We start from the raw sequence: 25771 nt of genomic DNA, 5'->3' as shown, positions 1-25771 counted from the left end.
GCTGGACCCCTCCTCCTCTGGGGAAGAACCAGCTGCTTCCCCTGGCAGCTTCTCCATCCACCTACCAGCGACGGGCTGCAGCTCTGGGGTCCTCCCCAGCTGGCTCAGAGCAGACTGCCATCCTCTGCGGGCAGCAAAGCTGGGGGAGTCACCAGGGCCAACCTCCCCTCACCACCTGCTCTACTCTCTGCATGGACCCCAACAGGATCTGACCACACCCAGCCTCAGGGCCTTGGCACCTACTGTGCCCTGCACTCACCTCTTACCCATCACAGTGCCCATGGACCTCATGAGGAACACTATCCCCCTCGCTTCGTACCCCACCCACCTCCCCCTGGTCTGTTCTTAAAAGCATATGCCCCCGACTAATACAGAACATGTGGAAGTTTCATTTTTCATTGTCTCCCATGAAAACAGAAGCACGTGAGAACAGGAATTCCTTTCTGCTTGTCGACATGCGTATCACAGTTTGGCCCTTGATAAACCTGGTGGAGGAGACCGATTCCACAGTCATGCCTGGTATGGGGGTCTCACCCACAGCCACACATCGCCTCTCAGGGCCAGAGCCCCTGGCCCGCACTTGAATCTCAGCTTAGGGTCCAAGAACTCCGAACAGGGCTCCCTGTGAGAGGCCTGCAGGGTGCAAAGGAAACGCGGGGCCGTGGCTGTCCCGGAAGTCTGAGCCACCACATAAAACCCTGTGGGAGGGAGCTGCCTGGTGGCCTAATGGTTAGGATTCCTGGCTTCACTACCTGGAAACCCTGACCAAGGAACTGAGATCCCTCAAGCTATGCAGAGTAGCCAATAAAATAAAATAAAATATTAAAAACAAAAACAAAAGCAAGAAAGAGAGTAGAAGAACAGAGTCCATGCAGTCACCTGTGGTAATAGTGGGGCTGCCCCTGACGTGTTCCAGGGCCACAGGCCTTTCATCCTTAATCTTCACACCTGTAGCATGAAGCCTGCCCCCCACCCCTCACTGTCCAAAGCCCCTCAGACCTGTGTCTCCTGTGGAGCTTGCAGGGGTGGGTGCTTAACTGGACAAAGCCACATGTCCCTCCTGCTGGAGCCACCTCCACTCAGGGAGCAGAGTAGATCCAGGCACCCAGAACCCAGTGCCTGGGTCTGCACCGGCCTAGGCCCACTCTCGAGGGGCCTCCTCCAGGCCTGAGCCCTTCCAGGGACCCAGCCTCAGGACGGGGAGGCCGCTGTGGGAGCCGTGGAAGGCCCACCTGTGCCCCCTGAAAGTTCTCTGCACACCTCTGTGCACGAGTCCGCATGGGGCTCTGGAGACAGGGCCGCCCACCTGCCTGCCTCCTGCCCAGACCTGCGAGTGTGCCTGCCGGTGTGGACGGGGGCGAGTTGGGACTTCGCACCTGAAATCCAGCAGGAGGGCAGGAATGTGAGTCTTGAAACTACCTTCCTGCTGTGTCTGTCGTTTCTGGGAGCAGACATGGCAGCTCACGGCTACCCCCAGTGTCTTCTCTGCCCTTCTAGATGCTGGCAAGACAGCAAGTGACCACGACCCTCGGCCTGGCCCATGCCAGCACCTCTGACCCTCACAGAGCAGCCCTGCCTGCCCGCCCTCCCTTCGGCCCCAGACCCAGCATCTGCTTTCTGACTGAGGCTGGTGGGGGTGGGGCTGGGTTACTTTGGCCCCGGGCCCTGTGGGGTGATGGGAGGAGCAGACCCTCTGCAGGTCCAGGGCTGGCCCTCCAGGCTCCTCCGTGGAAGGAAAAGCTCCTTCTGACTGTGGCAAGGACATAGGGAATGTGGGCTCTCCAAGCCTTGCCTGTCCATTCTGCAAGGCCCTGCTGAGATGTCGTGGGCCTTTTGGCAAATGTCTGAGTCCGCAGGAGTAGGGTGGGCCTCCAGTCCTGAGTGCCCCCACCGTCGGTCTGGGCTGAGGGCAGCCCTCAGGCTGAGTGTTGAAGGGACAGTTGGGTAAAGTGTGGCCCAGATAGAGACACAGCCTCGTGACCAACTACAGGACACCTCGGCCAGGGGGAGGGACCATGGCCCCCCAATCCTGCAGTCAGACTAGGCCCAAGGTGTGGAGCCTGAGACCTGCAGACCACACACTGGGGATGGGGGAGGCAGCAACCCTGGAGCGGGGGGCAGTGTGACAGCTGGTGTGTATCAGACCAGGCCACAGGGCCTCCCTATGCTCCTGCCATCCTGATGGCCCAGCATGGTCACCAGAAGGGCTTCAGGGGCAAAGCCAATGAAGCCTGCCCCCTGGGCCGCCAGGGTTGCAGCAGCTCCCACAGGCACTGGCGTGGCAGGGAGCCCAGGCCTAGGGCCCCGGGGAAGGGCCTGGCTGGTGGGCAGCAGGCATGGGGAGGCAGCAGGGCCCACAGCTCTGGGGCTCAGGCGGGCGGGAGGCGGGGAGTGGCCGGGGCGGCCCCGTGGCAGCGGCTGGAGGCCTGGGCGGCAGGAAAGGGACAGGTGACGTCATTGCCGCCTGGAATCTGCTGTTTGGAGGCGTCGCCATGGAGACCGGAAGGCTCAGGGTGGGTAAAAATAGCAAACCCAAGAGGGTGTAAGTTCCAAGAACGCGAGTCTGAAAAGAAAGGAAAACACGGTCTCCTTCCCTGTTTCTTGAGGAGGACAGAGACCCAGGGCTGCAAGCTGCAGGAGGGGCCTTGAGGCTTCCGGCTCGGCCCCACTGCAGCCCATAGTCCTGGGGTCCCAGCCGCCTACCCTCCCAGAGCTTTGTCCCCAAGCAGGGCGTGGCGCAGCCAGGCTCCAGCGGGAATGTCTGGAGTCCGCTTTCTCCAGGCGGCGGAGGCATCGCTGCAGCCACTTTCCTCTCCTCTCCTCCCGTGGCAGAGGAAGCTCGAGGCAGGAGCTCGGGAAGCCCGGCGGCCTCGATAAGCAGTCCGCATGGAGCCCCAAGGCTCAGTTGCCCAGGCCTGGGGGAGTGGGGGAGGGGCGTCCCAGGGGAGAAGCAGCAGTGGGTCCCTCCGGCCCCATGGCCACCCCTCTCCGAGTTTCCCTGAGGGGACTTGTCTTGCTCCTCTCCAGGCCAGGAGCCAGCATGACTCCGAAACACCCAGCACATGCTGTCTGGACACCCCTTCAGCTGCAGCCTCTGGGGGCCTGCTGTGTCCTCATGGTCCCAGGACACAGAAATGAGGCAGGAGGTCTGAGGTCCCTGGGCTCTTCTCCCCTGAATCCTGAGAGGACCCTGCAGCCTCAAGGGACTCCTGTATTGGTGCCCACCTCCAGGAAACAGAGCTGCCCTGCTGGAAGCTCTGGTGGCACTTTGTGGGGAGGGGTCCTCTGTCCTGACCAAAGGGGACTCTGATTGCTACTCCTTCCAAGAACACAAGTCCTGGCTGAAATGTTGGGCTCAGGGCCCACGGATGAACCAGGTGCTCTCAGAGGGGCCAAGAGCACCAGGTAGGGGTGCTAAAAGCACAGCAGTGGGCCACTCCCAGGCTCAGAGGGAAGGCAATCCACCCCATTTGCTGTGCCCTGGGGAAATCCCTTCCTTCTCCCCCTCCCGCCTAGACTGGCAGTGGGGCTGCATCTCTGCCCACAGCCCCTCAACGAATCTGGAAGAACCTGTAGTCTCTTCTCTTACACCTTTGTTCTGCAGGGTTTGGGGAGCCCTCTCCCAACATGGGAGGGGCCCTGGGAGTGCAGGGGTCTTGCCTCTGGTGCCCAGATGCCCTTGGCTGGTGGCGGACGATGGCTGCAGAAGCGAGGGGGGAATGGAGCCCCGTACAGGGGGAGCTTGTTCCCCCAAGAAATAGCTCAGATGCCTTATGTAAGGGTGAGCTCACTGCAGAGTCTGCCAGGAATGACGGCAGGAGGGCGGGGGGGGCTGCTTAGGCCGGAGTGTGGCTCCGATTTACGAGGAGAGAGGGGCCCAGGGCCTGGCGGCAGGAGGGGGCTGCTGGCCGGCCTAGGATGCAGAGCCGGGGCACAGGTCCTCCTGGGGCTGGAGGGGCCAGGGAGGGACCAGGCCCACGTGCTGTGGATGGGCCTGGGGTTCTCAGACTGAGATCCACCCTGCTCCCCCATCCACCGGGCACCAGTAGGAGTGTGGTCAGAGCAGGGGCCCCTAAGTGACCAAGATTCTCTGGGAGCAGCCTGGGGAGCCTTGGATGGGGGTGGGCACCAGCTGCCCTCTGTCTTCCAGCCCCTTCCCCAGATGCTCAGCCAGGGGGATGTGGTCTCCCTGTTCTTTCTTCCCTGCTGGAGGCCTGGTCCGCCACCCCTTGGTGTCCCCTCCCCTCTGGGGTGTGCAGCATCCCTCACCCACTGCGGGACAGGTCCAAACCTCAGAGCCAGCCCAGCAGCCCTGTCTCCTGGAGAGGCAACCTCAGGCCCAGAGGGGAGGGGCTCAGAGAAGCCGCAGTGGGTATGCCCAGGGCCCCGGAGCAATCCACCCCACCCTCCCCAGTAGGAACCAGCTCCCAAAGCAGCCAGCTTGTGGACCTCTGACCCCCTTGGTTGCCTGGACTGGAGGAAGGTCCCTTGTCCCATGAAATTTCCATCAGATGTCCACTAATAGGTACCCAGAGTGCTTGCTCCTCACTGGAAAGGGCAGGTCACAAGCTAGAAGACATGACCCCAGGGCCTGGGGGGCGGTACACAGAGGACCTAGGAGAGGGCTGGGAGCTCAGGGTAGGCAGACCCTGCTCCTAGGAAGTGTGGCTAGAAAGGACGGTGAGAAGGAGGCAGCTGGAGGGGCCATGGGCCCAGGAGATGGGAGGTAGGACCTATTCTAGTGCTGGGGGATGTCGGGGTGAAGGTGGGAGAGGCTGGCGGTCCCTCTGGATCTCAGGCTTTACCTGGCTGCTGGGAGATCAACTGGGTGTGTCCTAAGGTAGGGGCTCCTTGTTGCCCCATGCTCCACGAGGGTCCCTGGGGTCTCTGAGTGGCCCTCAGAGCAGTCCCCTGCCTGGACGGCTCATCAGATCCCCCGTCCAACACCTGCTCTGGGTGGCAGGGCCTCACCTGGGTGCCCATGTCCTCCCCACACAGTGCCCTGGGCAGGCTCCAGGCCTCCAGAGCCCCTGTGTGCCCTGCCATGATGCAGGAAGTGACATCATGCCCTCAGAGCTGTGAGTGTAGGTGTGTGTATCACAGCAGCCCTGGCAACTGGTCTGGAGAGGCCATCCTGACCACCAGGCTCTACTGTCAATACCAACAGCGGGCAGCTCAGTCCCGGAGTCTTTGGAGTGTTTGGTGGGAAACTTCCTGCAGGCAAGGAGCTGCCTTTCCACCTGTCATGTCCCTGGTGCCCACCAGGCACCACTCAGCAGTGTCTGCTTGGCAAGGGAACATTAGGGGGTCCTTGAAGGGCTTGGCTCCCTGCTCCTTGCAGTTCAGCACCCTGGCTCCTCATCCCAGGGCCCAGGGCTAAAGGCCATAGGCGGCCACCCTGTGATCGGTGGGGTGTGGCCAGCAAGGGGCACGTTCCGCTTGGAGCAGCACAGGGCGCTTCAGGGGAAAGGGTCCTGTTGGGCGGGGGTGAGGCCGCAGGGCAGGCGCCCACAGAGCACCCTGCAGGGTGAGGCCACATGCCCAGAGGCTGGGGCCAGGCCTGCTACAGTGAGGGGAGTGGATAGGGCTTCAGGGCCATGTGGTGGGCATTTGGGTGGCTGAGGCTGGCATGGGAAAGGGGCCCACTCCAGGAAGACGGTGACAGCTCCTGGGTGGGAGCAGGGTTTGGGGCTGCTGCCTGCAGTGGGGATGGGCAGGACCTGGGGCTCCAGGGGAGGCAGCCCCACCCTCTGCCAGCCTCTGCGGTGGCGTGCTGGACTCACCCTCACGGCCATTGGCGTTTCCCATGCCCTGTGGCCCAGTGCTCAGCTCAGCTTTCCAAGCACCACTCCAGTTGACCCCCATGAAGCAGGTCTGGGCTGAGTACTGGGTGCCAGACCCACGTGGGACCCAGCCTAGGCCTTGGCCCCCGACTACCCAGGTAAGGCACGCATACCCTTGGCCCCTGGGTGAGTAGTTCTTACACAGGCCAGGAGGCTGACCCTATGGAAGGTTCCATGGGGGGAGGGGAGAATCCTTCCCAGACAGAATGATCCAAAAGAAATGAGAGGAAAGGTCAACAAGACTGAAGCAGCTTCTTTGGAAAACCGGAAAATGCAGGTGAGCACGAAGAAATTTAAAATATCTGTGGTTCCCCCACTTGGGAAAAACTACTTTCTTGTTTCTGACACAGAAACTGAGGACCATAAATGTCTGAGCACTACGTCAGCTGCACCCATGATTGAAAGTGTTCCATTGACTTTCAATTGAAAACTTGTGATTTCCATTTTGATTCCTTCTTTAATTGATGACTTATTCAAAGTGTATTCTTTTTTTTTTTTTTTTTTTAACTTTAATCAGCCATAGATTTACACGTATTCCCCATCCCGATCCCCCCTCCCACCTCCCTCTCCACCCGATTCCTCTGGGTCTTCCCAGTGCACCAGGTCCGAGCACTTGTCTCACGCATCCCACCTGGGCTGGTGATCTGTTTCACCACAGATAGTATACATGCTGTTCTTTTGAAATATCCCACCCTCACATTCCCCCACAGAGTTCAAAAGTCTGTTCTGTATTTCTGTGTCTCTTTTTCTGTTTTGCATATAGGGTTATCGTTACCATCTTTCTAAATTCCATATATATGTGTTAGTATGCTGTAATGTTCTTTATCTTTCTGGCTTACTTCACTCTGTATAAGGGGCTCCAGCTTCATCCATCTCATTAGGACTGGTTCAAATGAATTCTTTTTAACGGCTGAGTAATATTCCACGGTGTATATGTACCACCAAAGTGTATTCTTTAATGTCCCAAACTGCATCATTTTGAGGGGGGAATGTGAGGATGAGATGGTTGGATGGCATCACTGACTCAATGGACATGAATTTGAGCAAACTAAAAGAGATGGTGAAGGACAGGGAAGCCTGTTGTGCTGCAGCATGGGGTTGCAAACAGTCAAACACGACTGAGCATCTGAACAGCGACAATAACAACAACACACAACCACGTCTTTTTGTTGTTACTTATTTGTAGTTTAGAGTTCCGCTCTGTTTGCTTGAATTCTTATCAAAGAAAGATGCAAAGATGAAAGGAACAAAAAGAACCCAAGAGGTTAGGATGCTCTGGACATGTCTGTAGTGGTCACTGAGCCACCTCCCCCTGACCCTGGGTCCAGTGGCCTGGCCTCAGCCTCTCTCAATTCTTTCAGCTGTTCCTTCTCTGATTTTTCTCCATTTTTCTGAATTATGTGCTCATGCTGCTCCTTTCTTCAAGTTTTGGACTCTGTGACACATCACTGGAGCAGCTCTGATCCAACACCACCTGCCCCTGCCTAACTTTCTCTTCCTTTCTCCCCTCAAATGCACTAAGTTGTTGTTTACACTATTATAACTCTGTCAATACATCCACTGCTTAAGCCAAGTGGTGAACTCTACTTAGATTTTCCCTTTGTTTTTCCTGGAGTTAATATTTGCCTTGCTTTCTTTTTCAACTGCTGAGCTTGTGCCTAGAGCTAATACTTTCCACCTCACCCAGCAGGCCCTCCATACAGTTGCTTGCTTGCTGAGTCACTTCAGTCATGTCCAGCTCTTTGTGCGACCCCATGGACTGTAGCCCACCATGCTCCTCTGTCCGTGGGATTCTCCAGGTAAGAGTACTGAAGTGGGCTGCCATGCCCTTCTCTAAGGCATCCTCCTGACCTGTGTCTCTTACATGTCCTGCATTAGCAGGTAGGTTCTTTACCACTAGTGCCACCTGGAAAGCCCTCCATACAGTTTGGAACTAGTCAAATGCATTCTATAGTCCATCACATCCTGGCACCCTCTGCTCTCTTGTCCTGCTCTGGGCTGGTTGCTTTCTGGGCTCCTCCTCTGGGCTGCTGGGAAGAATCTCTACATCCCGTTCAGGAACCAGACAGCCCCTTCTGAGCCTGTGTGGTCATGCTGGAAGCCTGGTTCCAGCTCCCATTTGAGAAATGGCCTGTGGCCTCAGCTGCATCCCATGGTGGCCTTAAGTCTCTGTCCTCGGGGGCATGAGGGCAGCTCCAAGCCCCAGGTAGGCTGCTCGGTCTCCACCCTGCTCCACCATGGGTCTTGCCTTCTGTCCTTGTCTCCAGGCCTGCAGAGTGCCTGCCTTCTGTCTTTTCACAGAACATTTAAAGAGCAGACCTATGTTCTCCAGTACACATTCATGTTGGGCCAGGAAGGGGTCCAGCTCATCTGCCATCTCAGCTGGAGTTGCAGCAGACACTCGTGGAGTCTCACCTGCCTTGCCTGACTGGAGGGCTTTCAGTGGCCCTAGGCTGGTGTCCACTCCATTGGGCAGCTCAGGCTCACAGGACCCAACAGAGAACCCATGCCTCCTCCCTGTGACATTCTTAGAAATAAACTGGGTGTCTTCTAACAATCTCAGGTTAACAGAGAAGTTAGTTGCAAGAATAGTACAGGAACACACCCTCCCCAAACCCCACGTGCCATGTGACAGTGAACTGCTGGCATGGGACTCCATCACACCCTGCAGTGCCATGTCCTGGGCAGGGCTGCTGCCCTAGGCTCCTCAGACACATTCTAGGCTTCTCTAATAACATTGTTGGCAGTAACCGTGTCCAGCCAGGGACCACACATTGCCCTGAGCCTTTATATCTTTCTTCTTCATCTGTCCGGAATATTCTTTGGCCTTTGTCTGTCAGGACCCTGATGCCTTTGAAGGTTCCAGGCCCGCCTTTCTGTACAAAGTCCTTCTGTGTGGGTGCTGGAGGTTCAGCATGGTCAGATGCAGGCTATGCCTCTTTGGCAGGATAGAGGGGAGTGACTCCCCACCCCCGCCTACCCCACAGTCAGGTGGTGCAGGGTCACAATTAATCTGATGATCGCTGGTGTCCACTTGGATGACTGGGTTTGGGCAGTGCCTGCCAGTATCCCCCCCTAGGAACTTACTCATCTTCCCTTTGCAGATGATGGGAACCTTGTGGGGAAGAACTGTAAAACAAGGCAAATAGACCATTTCTCACCAAACTTTCAAGTTACAAATATTATTATTTTAATACACATTTAAATACGTTGGTTATGCACAGCCCTCTGGTTTTCTATTTTGTTTTGTGGTTATGATCCCCTACCACTGTGAGCATCTCTGACTTGCCAGTGGGGGCCCATCCTCTTGAAGCGGCTACACAGTCTCTCTTGACCAGTCCCTGTTATCCTTTGGATTTTCCTACTTCCTGACACGATAAGATGTTTCAGACTCTGTCTTCCCTCTCTCTGCCCAAGCCCTATGACTAACTGTTTCTCCAAAGGACCCTGCTTCCTTTTAATGGAGGATGGCACTTAGAAGCCAAGACACAGCTTCTCAGGGTGCTTGATGCTGTTGGGGGTGTTTCTCCTCTCAGGGCCTCTCCCTGGGGAGAGCTCGGGGTTATACGGATGCCTGCACAAACATGCATCCACTTTTACAGTTTCATGGGTCCACATGGATAAGTCCAATCCAATGCCATGCACTTATTTATTCCTTTCCATTTTTAAATTCCCATCTGACTTGTCACCAATAATTCGTTTCCTTATTGGCTCAATCCCATAAGTACTCAAGCTGCCTGCCCAGGAGATGTCTTTTTCCTCCTTGGGCTCTGAGCTCAATCAGGACTGCCCCATGGAATGGCTCTGGGCCCCACAATCCAGTTCCAGGAGGCTGAAGTGACAGGCTGGTTACACACATGCCTTCTCTCCGCCCACCTTCCTCTCACCTGGAAACATCTCCCAGACACACTGTTTGGACCCAAATCTTTGTCTCAGGATCTGCTTCAGTGGAACCCAAGCTAAGATAAGGGGGTTAAGTTTTTATTAAACTTGTGTTACTTACGTGATATTTTTTTCAAATTTAAAGTTTTAAAACAGTATCTTAGAGACTTTCCCCAGTGGCGTAGTGGATAAGAATCTGCCTGCCAAAGCAGGGGACATAGGCTCAGTCCCTGGCCCGGGAAGATTCCACATGCCACAGAGCAACAAAGCTTGTGTACCACAACCACTGGGCCACGCCCTAGAGTCTGCGACAAAAGAAGCCACCGCAAGGAGAAGCCAAGCACTGCAATGAATGGTAGCCCCTGCTTGCGGCTAAGCAACGAAGACCCAGCACAGCCAAAAATCAAACAAACAAACCACTAAATAAAATAAAAATAAACAGGATCTTAGCCCTTTCCTGACAATGGCAGTCTGTGCTTGTCTGAGGCCAGGTGTTTTCTTCCCAAGGAACAGGGTACTCCGTAGGGAGCAGGTGGGACCAAGGAGGGCAGGGTTGGTCCTCTGGGGAAGCTGTCTGTGGGCGTCTCTGTAAGGACCTGCTGACCTGAGTCTTCCAGTCCATTCCCCCAGCTGGGCCTCTGAGCTGTTCCCTGTGGCAATGGATACCACATCATCGCCAGCATGCTCATCTCCTGGGTCCTGGGGCACTGCCAGCTCTGAAGCCAGCACCCAACTGCTAGAGGCCTCTGAGGGGCCTGAATGGCTTTGCTCCCTTACAAGCAGGTTTGTCCATCCCTGGCCTCCCTGGCTGCAGGAGATGGATGCCACCCAGGGCAGGATTTGACCTCCTTCCCCACTGGTCCCAAAGCTTGGCTCGTGCCCATCGGGGTACGCATCCCACAAGTGCGTGCTTATCTCTCGAGCGAACATGTGCATGACCAGCTGCCTACACCCATCAGCGCAGCAAGGGCTGGGGAGTGAGCTGGGTGGCCTGGTGCACTGGGTTCCTCCTCTGCCCCCCAACATGGCTGTGCCTGTGGCCTGGCCCCTCCACCTGCCAGTGGGGTGAGTGGCCTGTGGCAGTGGTCAGTGGGAGGAGTAGGCCACTGGCCAGGATAGCTGCAGTGATAAGTTGATGGGAGGAAGGTCAGCAGGTGGGGCCCCAGCTGGGCTTGTGGAGAAGACAGGACTGGGCTGACTCTCTAGGCACAGCTGTCCTGGTCCATGGTGGTTGGGGTGGGCTCGGCTGCTCTAGAAACTCCAACATCTTTTGGGGAAGGAAACCTCAAAGTCCACTGAAGCAGTGAAGTTTTACAGACCAGTCCAGGCCCTTTCCTGAATCTCAGGGCCCTTCACCCCCCATCTGTCCCCCTCACCTATGCACAGTCACTTTGGCTTCAATCTGGGTTCTCAAGCTCCAGAAGTGTTGGCTCCTCCACCTGGTCCCCTCTTAAGACCCCTTCCTGGAGCAATGCAAAGCCAGAGGGCAGAGGGGAGGGGACCCCCGGGAGTCAGGCACTGCCCATCCAGGGGCGCTCAGGCTCTGGGCCCTCCTGAGAATGCTGACTTGGCTGAAGGAGCAGGAGGAATCGAGCATTTGTTTGACTGAAAACCCTTCCTGTCCAACCCTCCAACCACCTTCTTTCTATTACAAGTCACCTGATTGTATGGGAGTCAAAGCCATGTAGAAGGAATAGACTCAGGTACAACAGAAAATTTTTGGTCTGGATGTTGTTGTTTACTTGTGAAGCCATGTCTGACTCTTTGTGACCCCATGGACTGCAGCATGCCAGGCTTCCCTGTTCTCCTTCACCATCTCCCAGAGTGCTCAAACTCATGTCCATTGAGTCGGCGCTGACATCCAACCGTCTCATCCTCTGATGCACCCTTCTCCTCCTGCTGTCAATCTTTCCCAGCATCAGGGTCTTCTCCAGTGAGTCAGTTCTTCGCATCAGGTGGCTGAAGTATTGGATCTTCAGCTTCAGCTTCAGTCCTTCTAATGAGTATTCAGGGTTGATTTCCTTTAGGATTGACTGGTTTGATTTCCTTGAAGTCCAAGAGACACACAACAATCTTCTCCAGCACCATGGAGTCTGCAAAAGCAAAGACGTCTCTTGTTTTGTGTGGACCCCTTTCCTAGTTTTCCTGTGTTGGCAGCCATAGGAAAACCTGGTGTTGGCAGTACTGGAGTGAAGAGTGGACGTGTGGGTGGGAGAGGGTTCACGTCCATGGTAGGGAGCTGTCAGTTCTTCAGACGTGGAGCAATGCACCCTGAACCACAAGGTCCCCCTGTGAGATTCTGTGGCCATACAGGTATGGGGTCTCTGCCCATTCTTGCCGCCTCTCTGGACACCTGTCCATGCCTGTAGAGACACCCAGTCAGCTCCCCGGGGCAGGAGTGCTGGTTTGGGGTCAGTTTCAGCCTCCACTCGGGAGTCAGGAGCAGTGAGGGCCAAGCTGAAGGTCACACAGGCTGAAGTGGGTGGGCCCCCCATGTGTCCTCCAGTACCTGGGCCAGCTTGGCTGCCCTGGTCCTGTGGAAGAAAAGACACCACTGCCTAGCTGGGCTGGACTGTCCCTCTGCCCTTGAGTTGAGCACAACCAGAACTGTCTTCTAGATATCTCAAGTCCGCAGTCCCCAGGACTCTGCTAGACACTGTTTCCTCGGGGGGCCACCGGGTCAGCCTGTCCAACCTCAGGCCCTTGTCTTGTCCCACCCAGCGCTTTCTGGTCTGTCCATCCCTCTTGATAGAGCCAGGGTTCAGAAGGATGGACAGAGTGGTCTCATACTGGCCCTGCCCTGGGTGCCCTGCAGATGTATAAATGGCTCTTTGGGCCTGGGGGTTGTAGGGTAAGGGTCGGGCCAGCGTGCTGGGGGCACAGGCAGGAGACAGGTTCCTGAGGAGCCTGGGCCTCGCGGTAACCTGGACGCAAGCCCTGCCCTGGAAGTGGCGGTGGGCGCACCAAGTGTCTGTGTTGGGGACCATGGTGCAGGGTCATTGGGGTGGTCGGCCCTGCGGCCAGTCATCCTTTGGGGGTTGCTGTGTCGCGCCTGCATCGCTCGGGGGGACCCCCAGAACAGTCTGCACGGTGTCTGTCTCCAGTGTGGGGTCTCTGGGGTGTTGCCATCTTGTAGTAATCCACATCCTCTGGCTCGGTGTCCCAGTCCTGCGTGGGACTTGGGTCATATTGCCTGGCGTCCCCATCACGTGCGTGGGGAACCCGGGGGCTGGGCTGGGAGGCGTGCGGTAGAGGGTGCGCAGGCCCCATCCGCCCGCCCCTCAGCTGGTTTGCGGTTGTGGTGGGGGGCCCTGTGTGGGTTTCTGGGCTCTGGCGGCGACACGGCGGCGGGACGGGCGCCTTCGCAGCCGCGCAGGAAGCGGCCTCCACCGGATGGGGGGCCCGGGGCGCAGCCACCGCCCCCGCCGACCGACCTTCCGGCGGGCTGGTCCGAACGGAGCCGAACGGGGCTGAGTCCCGGACGGGCGGGGCCGAGCGTAGCCGAGCGAAGCCGAGTCGCGGCCGGGCAGGCCCGAGATCAGCCGAGCGGATCCGAGTCCCCGGCCGGAGGGCGGACCCGAACGCGGCCGAGTGAGGCGGAGTGCCGAGCGCGGGCGGGGGGAGCGCGCGTTCCTGGAAGAGCCGGGCCGGGGCGGGGGGGCGGGCGCATTCCTGGCTGGCGCTCGGCTGAGGTCGACGCGCGGCCCCAGACGACGCTTGGGGCGGGGCGGCGGCGCGGGGCGGGGCGGGACGCGGGGCGGGGCGGCGGCGTGAGCTCAGCGCCCGGCGCTCAGTCCGAGCTGGAGCGAGCCGCCGGGAGGATGTGCGCCGAGCCCCGCGCCGCCGCCGCCGCCGCGGTCTGAGGCCGCCCCACAGGCGCTCCGCCGCCCCGGAAGCCGCGCGCGTGGGCGGGCGGGCGGGTGGGCAGGCCGCGGAGCCGGGCGCGGGCGCCGGGGTGGGCGCGGGCCGGGCCGGGAGGCCGGCGGTGGGCGCAACGCGGCCGGCCAGCGCCGCCGGGACGAGCCGGGCGGGCGCCGCGCGGTGGGAGGAGCGGGGCGGCGGCGGCGCGCCGCGCGAGGACGGCCCGGCGGGCCCCGCGCCCGCGCCCCCGCTCCTCCCGGGCCCCTCGGCCTCGGCCGCCGCGGCGATTCGCGCCTCGCGGCGCCGGCACCTGCCCGCGCGCCCCCCGCGAGCCCCGGGCCCGCGAGCGTTGGCGTTGGCGTTGGCGGCGCGCGCTGGGGCATGCCCCGCGCCTAGGGCCCGGGGGGCGCGCGGGGGGCGCGCGGGGGGCCCGGGCGGCGGCGGGCGCGGCGCGGGGCGCGTGGATGTGGCGCCGGGCCCGGGCGGCGGCGGCGGGCTCCAGCGGCGGGACCCCTTCGCCCCGCCCGCCTTCCCGTTCGCGCCCCCGGGCGAGGCCGAGGCCGCGGCCGTAATCGGCCGGGAGCCGGCGGCGGGGGGCGGCCGGGGCCGGGGCCGGGGGCGCCGCCGGGGCGCGCGGGGCGGCGGCGGGGGCCGCGGGGGCCCGGGCACGCGGGAGCGGGAGCGGCCTGGGGAGCCGGAGCGCACCATGGAGGCGGCGGCCGGCGGCCGCGGCGGCTTCCAACCGCACCCGGGGCTGCAGAAGACGCTGGAGCAGTTCCACCTCAGCTCCATGAGCTCGCTGGGCGGCCCGGCTGCCTTCTCGGCGCGCTGGGCGCAGGAGGCCTACAAGAAGGAGAGCGCCAAGGAGGCGGGCGCGGCCGCGGTGCCGGCGCCGGTGCCCGCGGCCGCCGAACCCCCGCCGGTGCTGCACCTGCCCGCCATCCAGCCGCCGCCGCCCGTGCTACCCGGGCCCTTCTTCATGCCGTCCGACCGCTCCACGGAGCGCTGCGAGACCGTGCTGGAGGGCGAGACCATCTCGTGTTTCGTGGTGGGCGGCGAGAAGCGGCTGTGTCTGCCGCAGATCCTCAACTCCGTGCTGCGCGACTTCTCTCTGCAGCAGATCAACTCGGTGTGCGACGAGCTTCACATCTACTGCTCGCGCTGCACGGCCGACCAGCTGGAGATCCTCAAAGTCATGGGCATCCTGCCCTTCTCGGCGCCCTCGTGCGGGCTCATCACCAAGACGGACGCCGAGCGCCTGTGCAACGCGCTGCTGTACGGCGGCGCCTACCCGCCGCCCTGCAAGAAGGAGCTGGCGGCCAGCCTGGCGCTGGGCCTGGAGCTGAGCGAGCGCAGTGTGCGTGTGTACCACGAGTGCTTCGGCAAGTGCAAAGGGTTGCTGGTGCCCGAGCTCTACAGCAGCCCGAGCGCCGCCTGCATCCAGTGCCTCGACTGTCGCCTCATGTACCCGCCGCACAAGTTCGTGGTGCATTCGCACAAGGCCCTGGAAAACCGGACCTGCCACTGGGGCTTCGACTCGGCCAACTGGCGGGCCTACATCCTGCTCAGCCAGGACTACACGGGCAAGGAGGAGCAGGCGCGGCTCGGCCGCTGTCTGGACGACGTCAAGGAGAAGTTCGACTATGGCAACAAGTACAAGCGGCGGGTGCCCCGGGTGAGTGTCCCTTGGCAGCTGTGCCTGGGGAGTGGGAGCAGGGCCTGGAGAGGGCGGGGTGCCCTCCTGGCTTGGGGGCTCAGCCGCCCCCATACGTTTAAGGGCTAGGTTTTGTTTTCTGGAAACTTGGTGGTGATGTTGGCGTCCCTGTACGCTGATCCGTATTGGGAGGAAGGTCCTTTGGTCTGACTCCTAGGATTAGCTCCTTGCCTGGTTGGGAGCCTGGGGGGCAGGCCTGGGGAGTGAAGCCCTCCTGAGGCCCACAGCTGTTGCCCAGCTGGGTCGGGAGGGGCAGGCCTTTCCTGCCCTTAGTCCCAGGAAGTTTGATCCTGCCCAGTTCCAGTCTGGAGCCTCCAGCCCAGGCCTTCCTGGGGACCAGGGGGGTGTCGACGCTGAGTGGGGGGCAGGGAACCGCCCTGGCCTTCCCACTCCCGGGCTGGCACACAGAGGGGCGCCTGCCCGTGTCCCCAGCAGGCGGAACTTGGCTGGGCAGGGCCTGTTTGTGCCTTGAAGTCTTGGGAGACAGACTCCAAAGCGAAGCCAGGTGTCTGGGCTGTGGTGGCCGGGGGCCGAGACTCGGCGACTCCAGCTCTGTGTGTGTGCCTGGCCTGCCAGAGAGTGAGTCTCAGAGTCCCCCGTGTGGGGGCGAGGGCCACTTGGCACCAGGCTCGGGGACTGGTCAGCGGGCGCCTGAGGATCTGAGTATTAGGGGAGCCATTGGCCTGTGGTTTGTTTTGGATGTGCACGTTTTCTCCTGTCCTTTCCTCTGAGACGCAAAGGGCGAGGTGGGGAGGGCTGCCTGTGTGGGGTCTGTTTGTTCACCAGACAGTGGATCCATGTGATCCAGCCTGCTAGCTCCTGGCCACTCACTGGGGTCCACACCAGCTTTGCATGGCACCTCCCCAAGTATTTGTAACTTTTCTTTTGAGTATCCAGGCTTATTAAATTGCACACACAGAATGCTGCATTGGCTCTGCTATTCTTGGGAGGCCTAATTAATTCAGCTATTGCATCTAACTTTTTTTTCCGAATCTGTGAATAGATGTTCCCGCCCGGTTTTCTCTGGGCGCCCCTCCAGCGGAGTGTCAGAGTCTCTGGGAGCGGAGGAGGGGAGGGGAAGCCAGGCCTGTCGCCTGCGCTCGGGAGGCCCTTGTGCGCTCGTGGATGTGCTGGTTTTCCTGCCCTCTGCTCGGCTGGCGCCCAGGTGGCAGCTGTCTGCAGACCAGGGCTGGGATTGGGCGGGAGGGACGGTCTGAGTGGGCATTGTGGGTGGGGGAGGGTGCCGGTGGCAGGTCCCAGCAGGCTGATCGGGCCCCTCGTTTCAGACTGGGACCTGGTTTCAGACTGGGAGCTGGCCGTGTGTGGCATGAGGGGTGTTCCCAGTGAACTGGAGGCCTCTCTGTTTGGGGTGCCTGCCCCCTCGACAGCCATTGTGGCCCGAGGGCACCCCGTGTGCAGGATTGTGGTGGGTTCTGGCCGCCTGGATAAGCCTGTGGTTGAAAGGCTGTGGCAGGTCACTTAGTGCAGGGTGGACAGGAGACGGTCTTGTCTGCAGGGTGTGTCTGTGTTTGTGTCCGAATCTGGGTCATGTGTGTTTGTGGTTGTCTTCCTGGGGTCGGCTGTGGCAGCTGCGGGCCCAGGCCTTGGCTCCCTTGCAGAAGGCCTTGCTGTTCTGGACATGAGTGTCCGTAGGCTCAGGGAAGGCCTGGCCTCAGCTTGTGGGCCCAGGCACTGCCAGGCGAGTGGGCAAGACGGCCCCCTGAGCCCCAGCCTCAGAGAGGGGTCCAGAGTGAACTATGGTGTCTAGTGATTCCCCAGATGGTCAGTGCCGCCCTTTCCTCTTGTGCCCCCCCCAGCGCTGCTCAGAGCTCTCATTGATTCAGAAGGCTCCCCCGGGATGCTGATGGTGATGTGATCATCCTGAGAGTTTGGGGTCTCCAGACTGTGTGTCAGTACCACGTGTCGTCACAGTGGGGCCTGGGCCGGTGGTCCCATGTGCCTCCTTCCAGGCCTCGGCTGTGCCACTGTCCGCGCTGGCTCCTGTGCCCTCCCGTCGCCCCCAGCTCAGTTGTCCTGTTCTCTGGCCTCTGCCCATGGCTTTGGCTCTGTGATCGTGCACTTGGGAGTCCTGGGGTGTGTGGTCCTTTTCAGGTCTCCCCAGCACAGCCTGTCTGTGCACCAGGGACACCACCCCAAGAGTGGGAAGGGGATTTCGGCCTCAGGGTGGGGAACTCATGGGGAGTTTTGGAAAAAGCTGCAGGGGAGGACCCCCTCCCCAGGCTGCGGGTCTCTGTTTGCTCCACCCACTCCTGACAGATTATTCATGGGATACGTTTTGATTTCTCCACTTCTTTCTGTAGTTCATTTTAATATTTTTGATCTCTTGAGGCCCAGGACAAAAAGCAGCAGAGACGTGCTGGAACTGCTCTTTGTGGGGGCCTCAGGTTGTGGTGAGATGAAGTGAGCTGATGTTCTTCCTGGGTACTGAGGGCTGCGGGGGCCACCTGGCTCTCTTGCCGCCAGCACTGGGGGGCCCTCAAGGGGGCCTCCTGGGGTCCAGTTGCCTTCACCTGCCCTTCTGTGCCTACAGCCTGAGCACAGCGGGGTGGCGGTCCCTGTGGTCGCCCCAGCATCGGGACAGGGCTCCAGCCTGAGCCTGGAAACCCTTGAAGGTGGTGTGTCTGTGCGTGCTGGCCGAGGGGGGGGGGGGGCGGGTGGTGCTCCTCAGTGATGCCCCTCACACCACAGGGGCCCCCAGGATGTGCCTCTGGTCATCCAGCCGCTGTCAGGGCTGCTGGGCCCTGGTGCCCTGCGCTGGGCGGGTCTGACCGTGGAAGTCCTCGGGGCTGCTCCTGTGTCTTCGCTCTGTCCCTCCCTGGCTGCCTGACTGAGCAAGCATGCACCTCAGTTTCTGCGTGTTGAAACAGGGACAGTATGCATAGCAGTTGTTGGCAGTGTGTTGGGGGCATGTTTGGGTGATGAATGTTGTAGGTGGGCAAGGATGTGTGTTTTTGCTGCTGGACCGTGTAGTAGTGAGTTGGGAGTCTCAGCCTTCCCACGCCCCCTTCCCTTGTCTTCTGCTTGGTTCCCTCCCTTAGTCCTTGGACTAAGCTGGACCTGTTAGTCATGGAAGGGGCATTGGGATGTGTCCCTCGTTTTGAGGGATGGCTGCTCATGGGTCAGGTGGGCAGTGGGGGTGCGCTGCCCGCCCTGGGCTGGAACTGGCCCGGCCCCTGCGTGGTTGAGAAACAGGCCTTTGGGAACTGCTCACTTTCTGAAGGTCCTGCTTCCCAGGGTGGAGACCGGGGATGCTGTTTGTTCATGGGGCCTCGTCCTTCAATGCTGAGTCCCTGCAGGAGTGTTTCCACAGAACTGCCTGCCTGGCGGGGCTCGTGGACTGAGGGTCCCCATGCTGTGTGAGCGTCCAGAGTGGAGTCTGTGTGAACTCCCAGCAGTGGAGCGGTTTCCCCTGTCACCTGGAATGGCCAGGCCATCGGCGTGGAGGAGCGTGGACTCTCATAGTCCCTGCTGGGCAACAGCTGAGGCTTTGGTGAGGGAGATAGGCCATAAGGATTCCGCTAAGGGGGCACGTGTTGTATGGTCAAGCTCAAGTGGCCATGGGAGAGATGGTGTCAAGAATGTCCATTGGGCTGGAAGGGACTTTGGCCAGCCTGCTTTTCCTAGGACCACCTCTTTATCGTGGGGCTAGGCTCACAGATGCCCTCAGTCTGGGCACAGGTGTAGAGGCTTGGCTGTTCCTTCGTCCACTGGCTTTGCTCGAGGTTTTTGTGGGCCCCATTGTGATTTCCTGGCTCCTGACGCTTTGCTGAGAAGGTGGGGTGCTGTTGGTGCTCTGCAGCCAGGCTCCTCGATGGGCCCAGCCCCGTGTGCAGGAGAATAGAATCCGCAAGTTGGGCTGGTTCTCAGTGAAGGCCCCAGAGCGAAGGCCCGGGACTCATCAAACGGGAAACAGCAGCCTCTGGTCAGCTGAGTGTGAGTGAGGGAGGGTGTGGGGGGCCGGCTGAGTGCCATCATCTGTGTGTGGTGAGCAGGGCCACGTTGAGGTGGTCCTCCAGGTCGAGGCTGTCAGCCCATCAGCCCGTCTTCAGCCATCCTGCTAGTTTCCAGCACTTCTCTTTGTAACTGGGCGGGGCTGTCGGGTTGCCGGGGGCAGCAAGTTCCCTGAGTGGCCCTTGCCTCTCTCCCTGCTGCCTGTCTGGGGACCCTCGACCAATGCAGGGCTTTGAGAGTAGAGCCGTTGGCTCCCAACCTTGCTCACAGCCCGTCCGAGTGCTGTCTGTCTGAGATGCCAAGCGAGGCCCACGAGGAAGTCTGGGGAGGTGACCGCCGGGCGCCGGGAGGGCCTGGGGGAGGTGGTGCTTCCGGGCCCTGCACCCTGGCCGTCTGGCGGGAGGTGTTGGTGGCCGGCGGCCGGACTCTCTGTGGCTCAGAGACTGTTACACAAGCAGCAATAATGTGTCTCTTTCTAAGGATTGCGAAAGCTGGGGAGGATTTCTCCACTGGAAGAATTATGCAAGTTTCAACTGAAATGTTTTTAAAAAGTTTCTTTGTTTTGAGTCAAAATACAGAGGCTGAATTATTTCCTTAAGATCTGTGAGAGCTGCGGGAGAGGGAGAAGCCTCCACTCTTCCCAGGGCCCTGCTTGCTTGCTTGCTTCCTTCCTTCCCTCCGGCTGCCCGTCACAGGGGATGGGGCGTGTTCGGGGGAGGTTGGGCGCCGAGGTCACGAGTGGGAGCTCCTGGCCACACGTGTCCGTGGGTTAGCAGGGGCCTGTCAGAGCCCCAAGTAGGGATGGGAAGTCATTTCTGGGAGTGTGAAGCTGTCGCAGCGGGGTCTGAGGCGGGTTCCTGTTGGTGTCGGGTTAGAGCTGTGACTGGTGTCTGTGTGTCCATGTGAGTGGAGTGGGGCGGGTGGGGACTCAGGCTGTGTGTCCACAGTGTGGCCAGCGTGGCTCGGGCCCTGCAGGGTCCCAGGACGGGCGGAGGAGCCCGCATTGTGACCCACCTCTGTGCATGCAGGGCCGGCTTCTCTGGTGGCCCGGGAGCAGCCGGGGTGCTGTCGGGTTTATGGCGTTTGAGTCTCCTCTGATTTTACGTTTTTCACTTAGAACTAAGAACGCTGTGACTTCTTGATTTTGCAGCTACAGATAATAATTCAGGAAGTCTCGGCGTGGCTCTGTGGCCGCACAGCCCGCAGCGGTCGGGCCTGCCCCGCGGTCTGGGCTCTCCGGGGAGACCTTTTTGCGGCCGACCTGGGGGTTGTGTGTTTGTGGTTGTGTTGTTGGCTTCGTGTGGGCCCCCAGTTCCGGGCCCGGAATAAATACTTGTCAAATGACTCACGGAGACATGAAATCACTAATGTCAAGGTTTATTGGCAGCTCGGCGCTCGCTGGCTAGAAACGGAAGGAGCGAGCGCTTTCCCTGGAGTGCACGGAGCCGTCCTGTGGGGCCTCAGGGCTGCTGGGGGTTCAGAGAGGGCTCCACCTGGACAGGCCCCGATGTGGCTCCCGCTTGGACGTTGGTTGGCTACTCTGAAAGGAATGTCTCTTATTGAAAACAGGCTTCTCAGGGGCTACCACGCTGCTTGTCACAGAAAACGCAGTGACGGGTGGTGAGGGGGCTTTGTGGCTGTGGGGGAAGGAAGCTGGAGCCACTGGGCCTCAGGGTTGACAGGACCGCGGGTGGTTGGAGCGGAGGGGGTCTGAGGGCCCCGGGCACCCGTGAGACCTCACTCAACCCCTGAGCCCCTGTGAGGGGTGTTGCCGAGTGGAGGTGACCATCACGTGATGGGGAGGGTCTGGACCCCTGGGACAGGGCTGGCAGTGAGGAATGGGGCTGGGCTTCGGGACTGCAGGTGGGCGTCACCTGTGTGTTGGGGGTCACCCACTGGGTGGCCCTGTGTGCCTGCGCTCACCTCCCTCTGCCCCAGGAGCTGTTGGCCACGTCTTCATAGGAGCCAGGCGGTGTGATTGGTGTCTGAGGACCTGGCTGGAACCTGGGCCTTCTCTGCACCCCACTCTCACCTGGTGCATCTCCTGGGCCGCATAGTGTCCCAGGAGGGCTGAGGGTCCAGGTTTGTGTGCAGTACACAACCCCCAATACCAGAGCCCCACCATGTGTGGCGCTCGCCAGTGACAGCCACGTGGGCCCTGAGCCCCGGGGAGCCTGGCGGCCCTGCTGGCCTGGAGGGTGGTGGGGGCTGTGACTGGGCCTGCGTGTGGCCAGCTTTCTCTGTGCACGTCTGTCACCTTGGCTCTGTCGTGACCCCACGGCACTGGTTTGTGGTTCAGGCCTGGTGGTGTGGCATCCACGCACCGTGCTGTGGTCCTCCGGTCCACGTGAGCTGCCTTCAGAGCCTGACCTGCTTGCTGACTGGGGTCACTGTGGTCCCCATGGTGCTGGTGGTTCTCTTACGGCTGTCATGGTTCCTCCGGCCCGCCCCCGTGGATGCCTCCTGTTTGCCTGATGGTCTCCTCTTGCTGCCCTTCAACTGTTGGAACAAGAGGGGCCCTTGGTCCTGGGCACCCCCTTGCCCTGCGCGGGGCTGGGGCTTCTCTTGCAGGGACCCATGGGTCCGGCCATGGACAGAGAGCTGCAGAGTCTTCACAGAGAGCCTTGGGGCCTGGCTGGCCTCCCCTGCGCCTCCCAGCCCAGCCGCTGTGGTTGTCTGGGTCTGACTGTTGCCCCCAGTGGGGCAAGTGTCTCAAGTGTTCTCTGAGTCCCTGGAGGAGGTGGGGCGGGGGCCGCGGTGCTGCCCTGGGAGGAGGGCAGGTGCGTGTGTCCACGGGTGGTTGTGGAAGCTCCTGCCCAGCTCCCACCTCCAGGTCAAGGCAGGGGGGAGTCTCTGCTGGCCTTGCCTCTCCCTCCACTTGGTGTGGGGACCCTGGGTCTGGCGTGGTCCCTGGGGTGCAGCCTCTGCACGTACAGGGAGGGCAGGCTGGACGTGCAGAGGCTGCTGGCTTCCCCCACCTGCCGCCTCCCACTTCCTGGTGTTAGAACCACGTTGCCCAAACCATTAAAAAAATTATACTCCCATGTTGAATGATATGCAAATGTAGTCAATTAAGCGAGGGGATTTTAATTAGCAGTTTAAGTTCATGTGTGAAGTGCCTAGCCTTAATTACTTGACAGTTTTGTTGTAAATTTGCTAAGTTTTTTTTTGCAGAACTATCAAAACTGTGATTTTTTTTTAACATCCTTGTATGTAATAAGTGTCGCCCAGCTTGCCTGACCCTAGTGGGTCTTGTCTGCATTTACAAAGCTCCTTAATCTGTGAAAACAAGGTAGGCCCTGGGCTGACTCCATGCGGGGCTCCAATAGTTAAACTGTGTTCTGAGTGGCCGAGGGGTCCTGGGCTCCTGGGTGGTGGACCTGGGACCCTCCTCCCAGCTGGGGTCTGGCTGCCTGCAGTGGAGCTGGGGCTGGGCAGTGTACCGTGGGACCGCAGAGGACTGAGGCTGCAGCCCCTGCCCAGCACCGTGAGCGGCGCACGTGCACTGTGTGGCCCAGTCCCAAAGTCCCACCCTGAGAGCCCTGGTCCCTTGCTGCTGAGGACCTGGAATTCCCAAATTCCCAATCTTGCTCCTTCCCCACCTCCAGGAAGGAGGACCCACTCCTGCTGCCGCGTACTCCCCACCCCCACTCCATTCTTCTGATGATGCAGCCCACCCAGCCTGGTGTCCAGTTTCTACTGAGGGAGAGGAGATGTGTGCTTGTTTGTTGGATTCGGATTCGTGTTGGACTCTTCTCCCCTTTGGGGAGGATCTGCTCTAATTTTCTTATTGCTGTTTTTGAGGTAGTCTCAAGTCATCCAGGGGTCTTCTGTGGTTTTTAGTGCCCCTCCCAGGTTTTATTATCTGAGCTCTGGGTGTTTCACATATGCAGTTAGGATTTTAAGTGTTTTCTTGAACTACTTTGTGATTTCTCTCAGCAGTCAATGTGACAGGGGCCCTGGCCGGGACCCTGCAGAGCAGGCGGCTGTGAGTTGGGGAGGGATGGGGCGCAGGCCTTCTGAGGGGCTCGAGGGAGAGCTGTGGAGCTCCGAGCCACCTGGGCCTCTGCCTTTGCTTGCTTAAGCTTTGAGGGGTGAGCAGAGTGGGCCCAAAGGGTGATCCCAGTCCAGGTTCCTGCCCAACAGTGAGCACCCAACCCCCAAAGGGCCAGCATGTGTGTGGACTTAACAGTGGGTGGTGGTGTGAGGGCAGATTCAGGTGCCCGCGAGTGGGGAAGTGGTTCATGCAGACACGTTCCTGGTTCCACACCTGCTTTCATCTCACTCATTTCCTCTAATGCCTTCTCGCTAAAGCAGACCCCAAGCATCATTTCACACGTGAGTGTTTCAGTATCCGTCTAACAGATACGGGATCGTGGGAAATCATTACCTTGGGGCTGTTAGCGTGTCTGGCAGAGTTGACAACAGTGTCTGAATGCCTGCGGGTCCCCAGCCTGTGTTCAGATCCCACATCTCAGACATGGCTCTGCAGGCCTCCCTCATCCACGCCCCTGTGTACACGTGTGTCATGTGCACGGCTGTGCCTGTGGGCAGCCACAGAGCACTTTGGTGAGCAGTCTGTGGTGTTGAGGGTCCTGGAATGTCTTTCACATCCAGGGACTGGGCTGTGTTGTTGTTATGCTGGAGTCTTCAGAGAGTGTCTTAATGTGGACTCCTCCCAGGAGCCTCAGGGCAGCAGTGCGGAAGGTCAAGTACACTTTCCACCAGCTTCCAGCGCCCCCCGCCCCCAACTCCACCATCCTGAACGTCCCTGTGTCTGGACCTGTGTCCAGCGCGTGTGTGGCCCTCACCTCCACCTCGTAGCTGGGGCTGGTCCCTGCTCTTGTGTGATTGGCGTCGGGCCTCCCGTGCGGGTGCCTATGGATGGGACTGTGGTGCATCCTTGCTGCAGGCGTGTGTCTGGGTCAGAGGTCACGCTCAATTGTTTTCTGCAGGGAGGGTGGGACCTGTGTCCCGAGGGGCCTCAGGTCAGTGGTCACTGCGGGCACATCTCCTCTGATGCCCAAGACTTGAGCTGAGGCTCTCATAGGAGATTTGGCGGCTCAGAGCGAGCTCCTGACCTTGTTGGTCGCATTTTCGTTTGTTCCATTTGGTTGCTCACACACAGGGTGCCTGTACTTCTCTGGGTATTCCCTTGGGAGACTGACCCAGAGAGGCAGGTCATCTTCATGGATTCTTGATTTTGTTGCCAAGATTCTCCCTCTTAACAGCATCAGGTGCCTGCCTACCTTCCTCCATCCTCACAGCCTTACTCACTGTCATTCAGAATAGCCTTGTTAAAGGGAAATAGCTCATTGATCCATTTTTTCCTAAAGGAGTTGGCCATTTTATTATTTTTAGTATTTTTTTTTTCCTTTAATTTTCCTTGTGTGTGTTGTTCTTTATTGTGGTAAAATGACACTTACCATAAAATCCACCCTCCTCCTTTTTTTAAGTGCATAGCTCAGTGGTGTCGGGCACATTATCGTTGTTGGGCGGCCATGCCCACCATCATCTCCAGGACTTTCTCCTCTTCCCAAACTGAAGCTCCGCCCCCACCCTCCTGCTTTGTGTCTCTATGACTCTAACTCCTCCAGGGACCTCAGAGAAGTGGAATCGCATAGGATATCTCCTCTTAGATCTGGTTTGTTTCACTCTGCGTCGTGTCCTAAGGTCTGTCCACGTTGGAGCAGGTGTCAGTGTCAGGACTGCCTCCCTGTTTAAGGCTGGATCCTGTTCTGTTGCATGGATGGACCACATTCTGTTTGTCCGTCATCTGACGACGGGCACCTGGGTTGCTTCTGTGTTTCGGTTGCTGTGCACGGGGCAAGTCCCTGCTCTCAGTTCTGCTGGGCACATCCTCACAGGTGGAATTGCCGGGTCGCATGGTAGTTCTGTGTCTGCTCCTTGAGGAACCTCTGTCCTGGCTTCCTCGGCAGTGGTGCCCCTGCGTCCCAGATTCCCCATGTCCTCGCCAGCACTGGTTTCTGGTTTTGACAGTATTTGTCCTGACGGGTGTGAGGCTGTCTTGCTGTGCTGTTGATTTGTGTCCCCTGATGATCAGTGATGTTGAGCATCTTGTCATGGGCTTGTTGGTTGTGTGAGTACCCTGGCCTCTGAAGGGTGGCCAGTGAGCTTGACGTGAGACTGTTCTCTCTGAAGTCTATGTCCTGCCCCTGTTTCTTGAGAAAGTTCTTCAGAGAGGAAGCGGCAGTCTTCTCATGCTTTTCCCCACACTGAGACCAGAAGTCATGCTTTCCCCCTTGCAGAGACCGGAGTCTCTGCCTTTTAATCTTGTCACCACATGGGGGTTGCATGTTGGGCCCAGAGCAGGGGGACACCCACCTGTGTCCTGGATAGCCTGAGGGCAGTTCTGGGCAGGAGAGCCTGCCGGCTGGATGTGGACTTTCCCTCTGGCTCCGGGACAGCCAGGAGCCCACGCCCAGGACCGCCGGCCACTTGGCATTCTCCCTCCGCCTTGGACATAGTTTCCTGAATG

At 59.5% G+C, this 25771-nt stretch overlaps 1 protein-coding gene across 1 annotated transcript in view; it reads left to right on the top strand.

Moving 5' to 3' along the window:
- The first annotated feature begins 14253 nt into the window (after window positions 1–14253).
- The window catches only part of SKI (SKI proto-oncogene), a 54341-nt gene continuing 42823 nt past the window's right edge, over window positions 14254–25771 (top strand). Inside the window, exon 1 of the mRNA XM_061160562.1 lies at window positions 14254–15261. Within this exon, the coding sequence (XP_061016545.1) occupies window positions 14293–15261 (969 nt within the window). The 5' untranslated portion in view covers window positions 14254–14292. The remainder of the gene's footprint in view (window positions 15262–25771) is intronic.

The sequence above is a fragment of the Dama dama genome, chromosome 14 (assembly GCF_033118175.1).
Source record: "Dama dama isolate Ldn47 chromosome 14, ASM3311817v1, whole genome shotgun sequence".
Classification (NCBI taxonomy): Eukaryota; Metazoa; Chordata; class Mammalia; order Artiodactyla; family Cervidae; genus Dama; species Dama dama.
The sequence above is the reverse complement of the archived record's forward strand: the minus strand, read 5'-3'. Positions and strand labels throughout refer to the sequence as shown.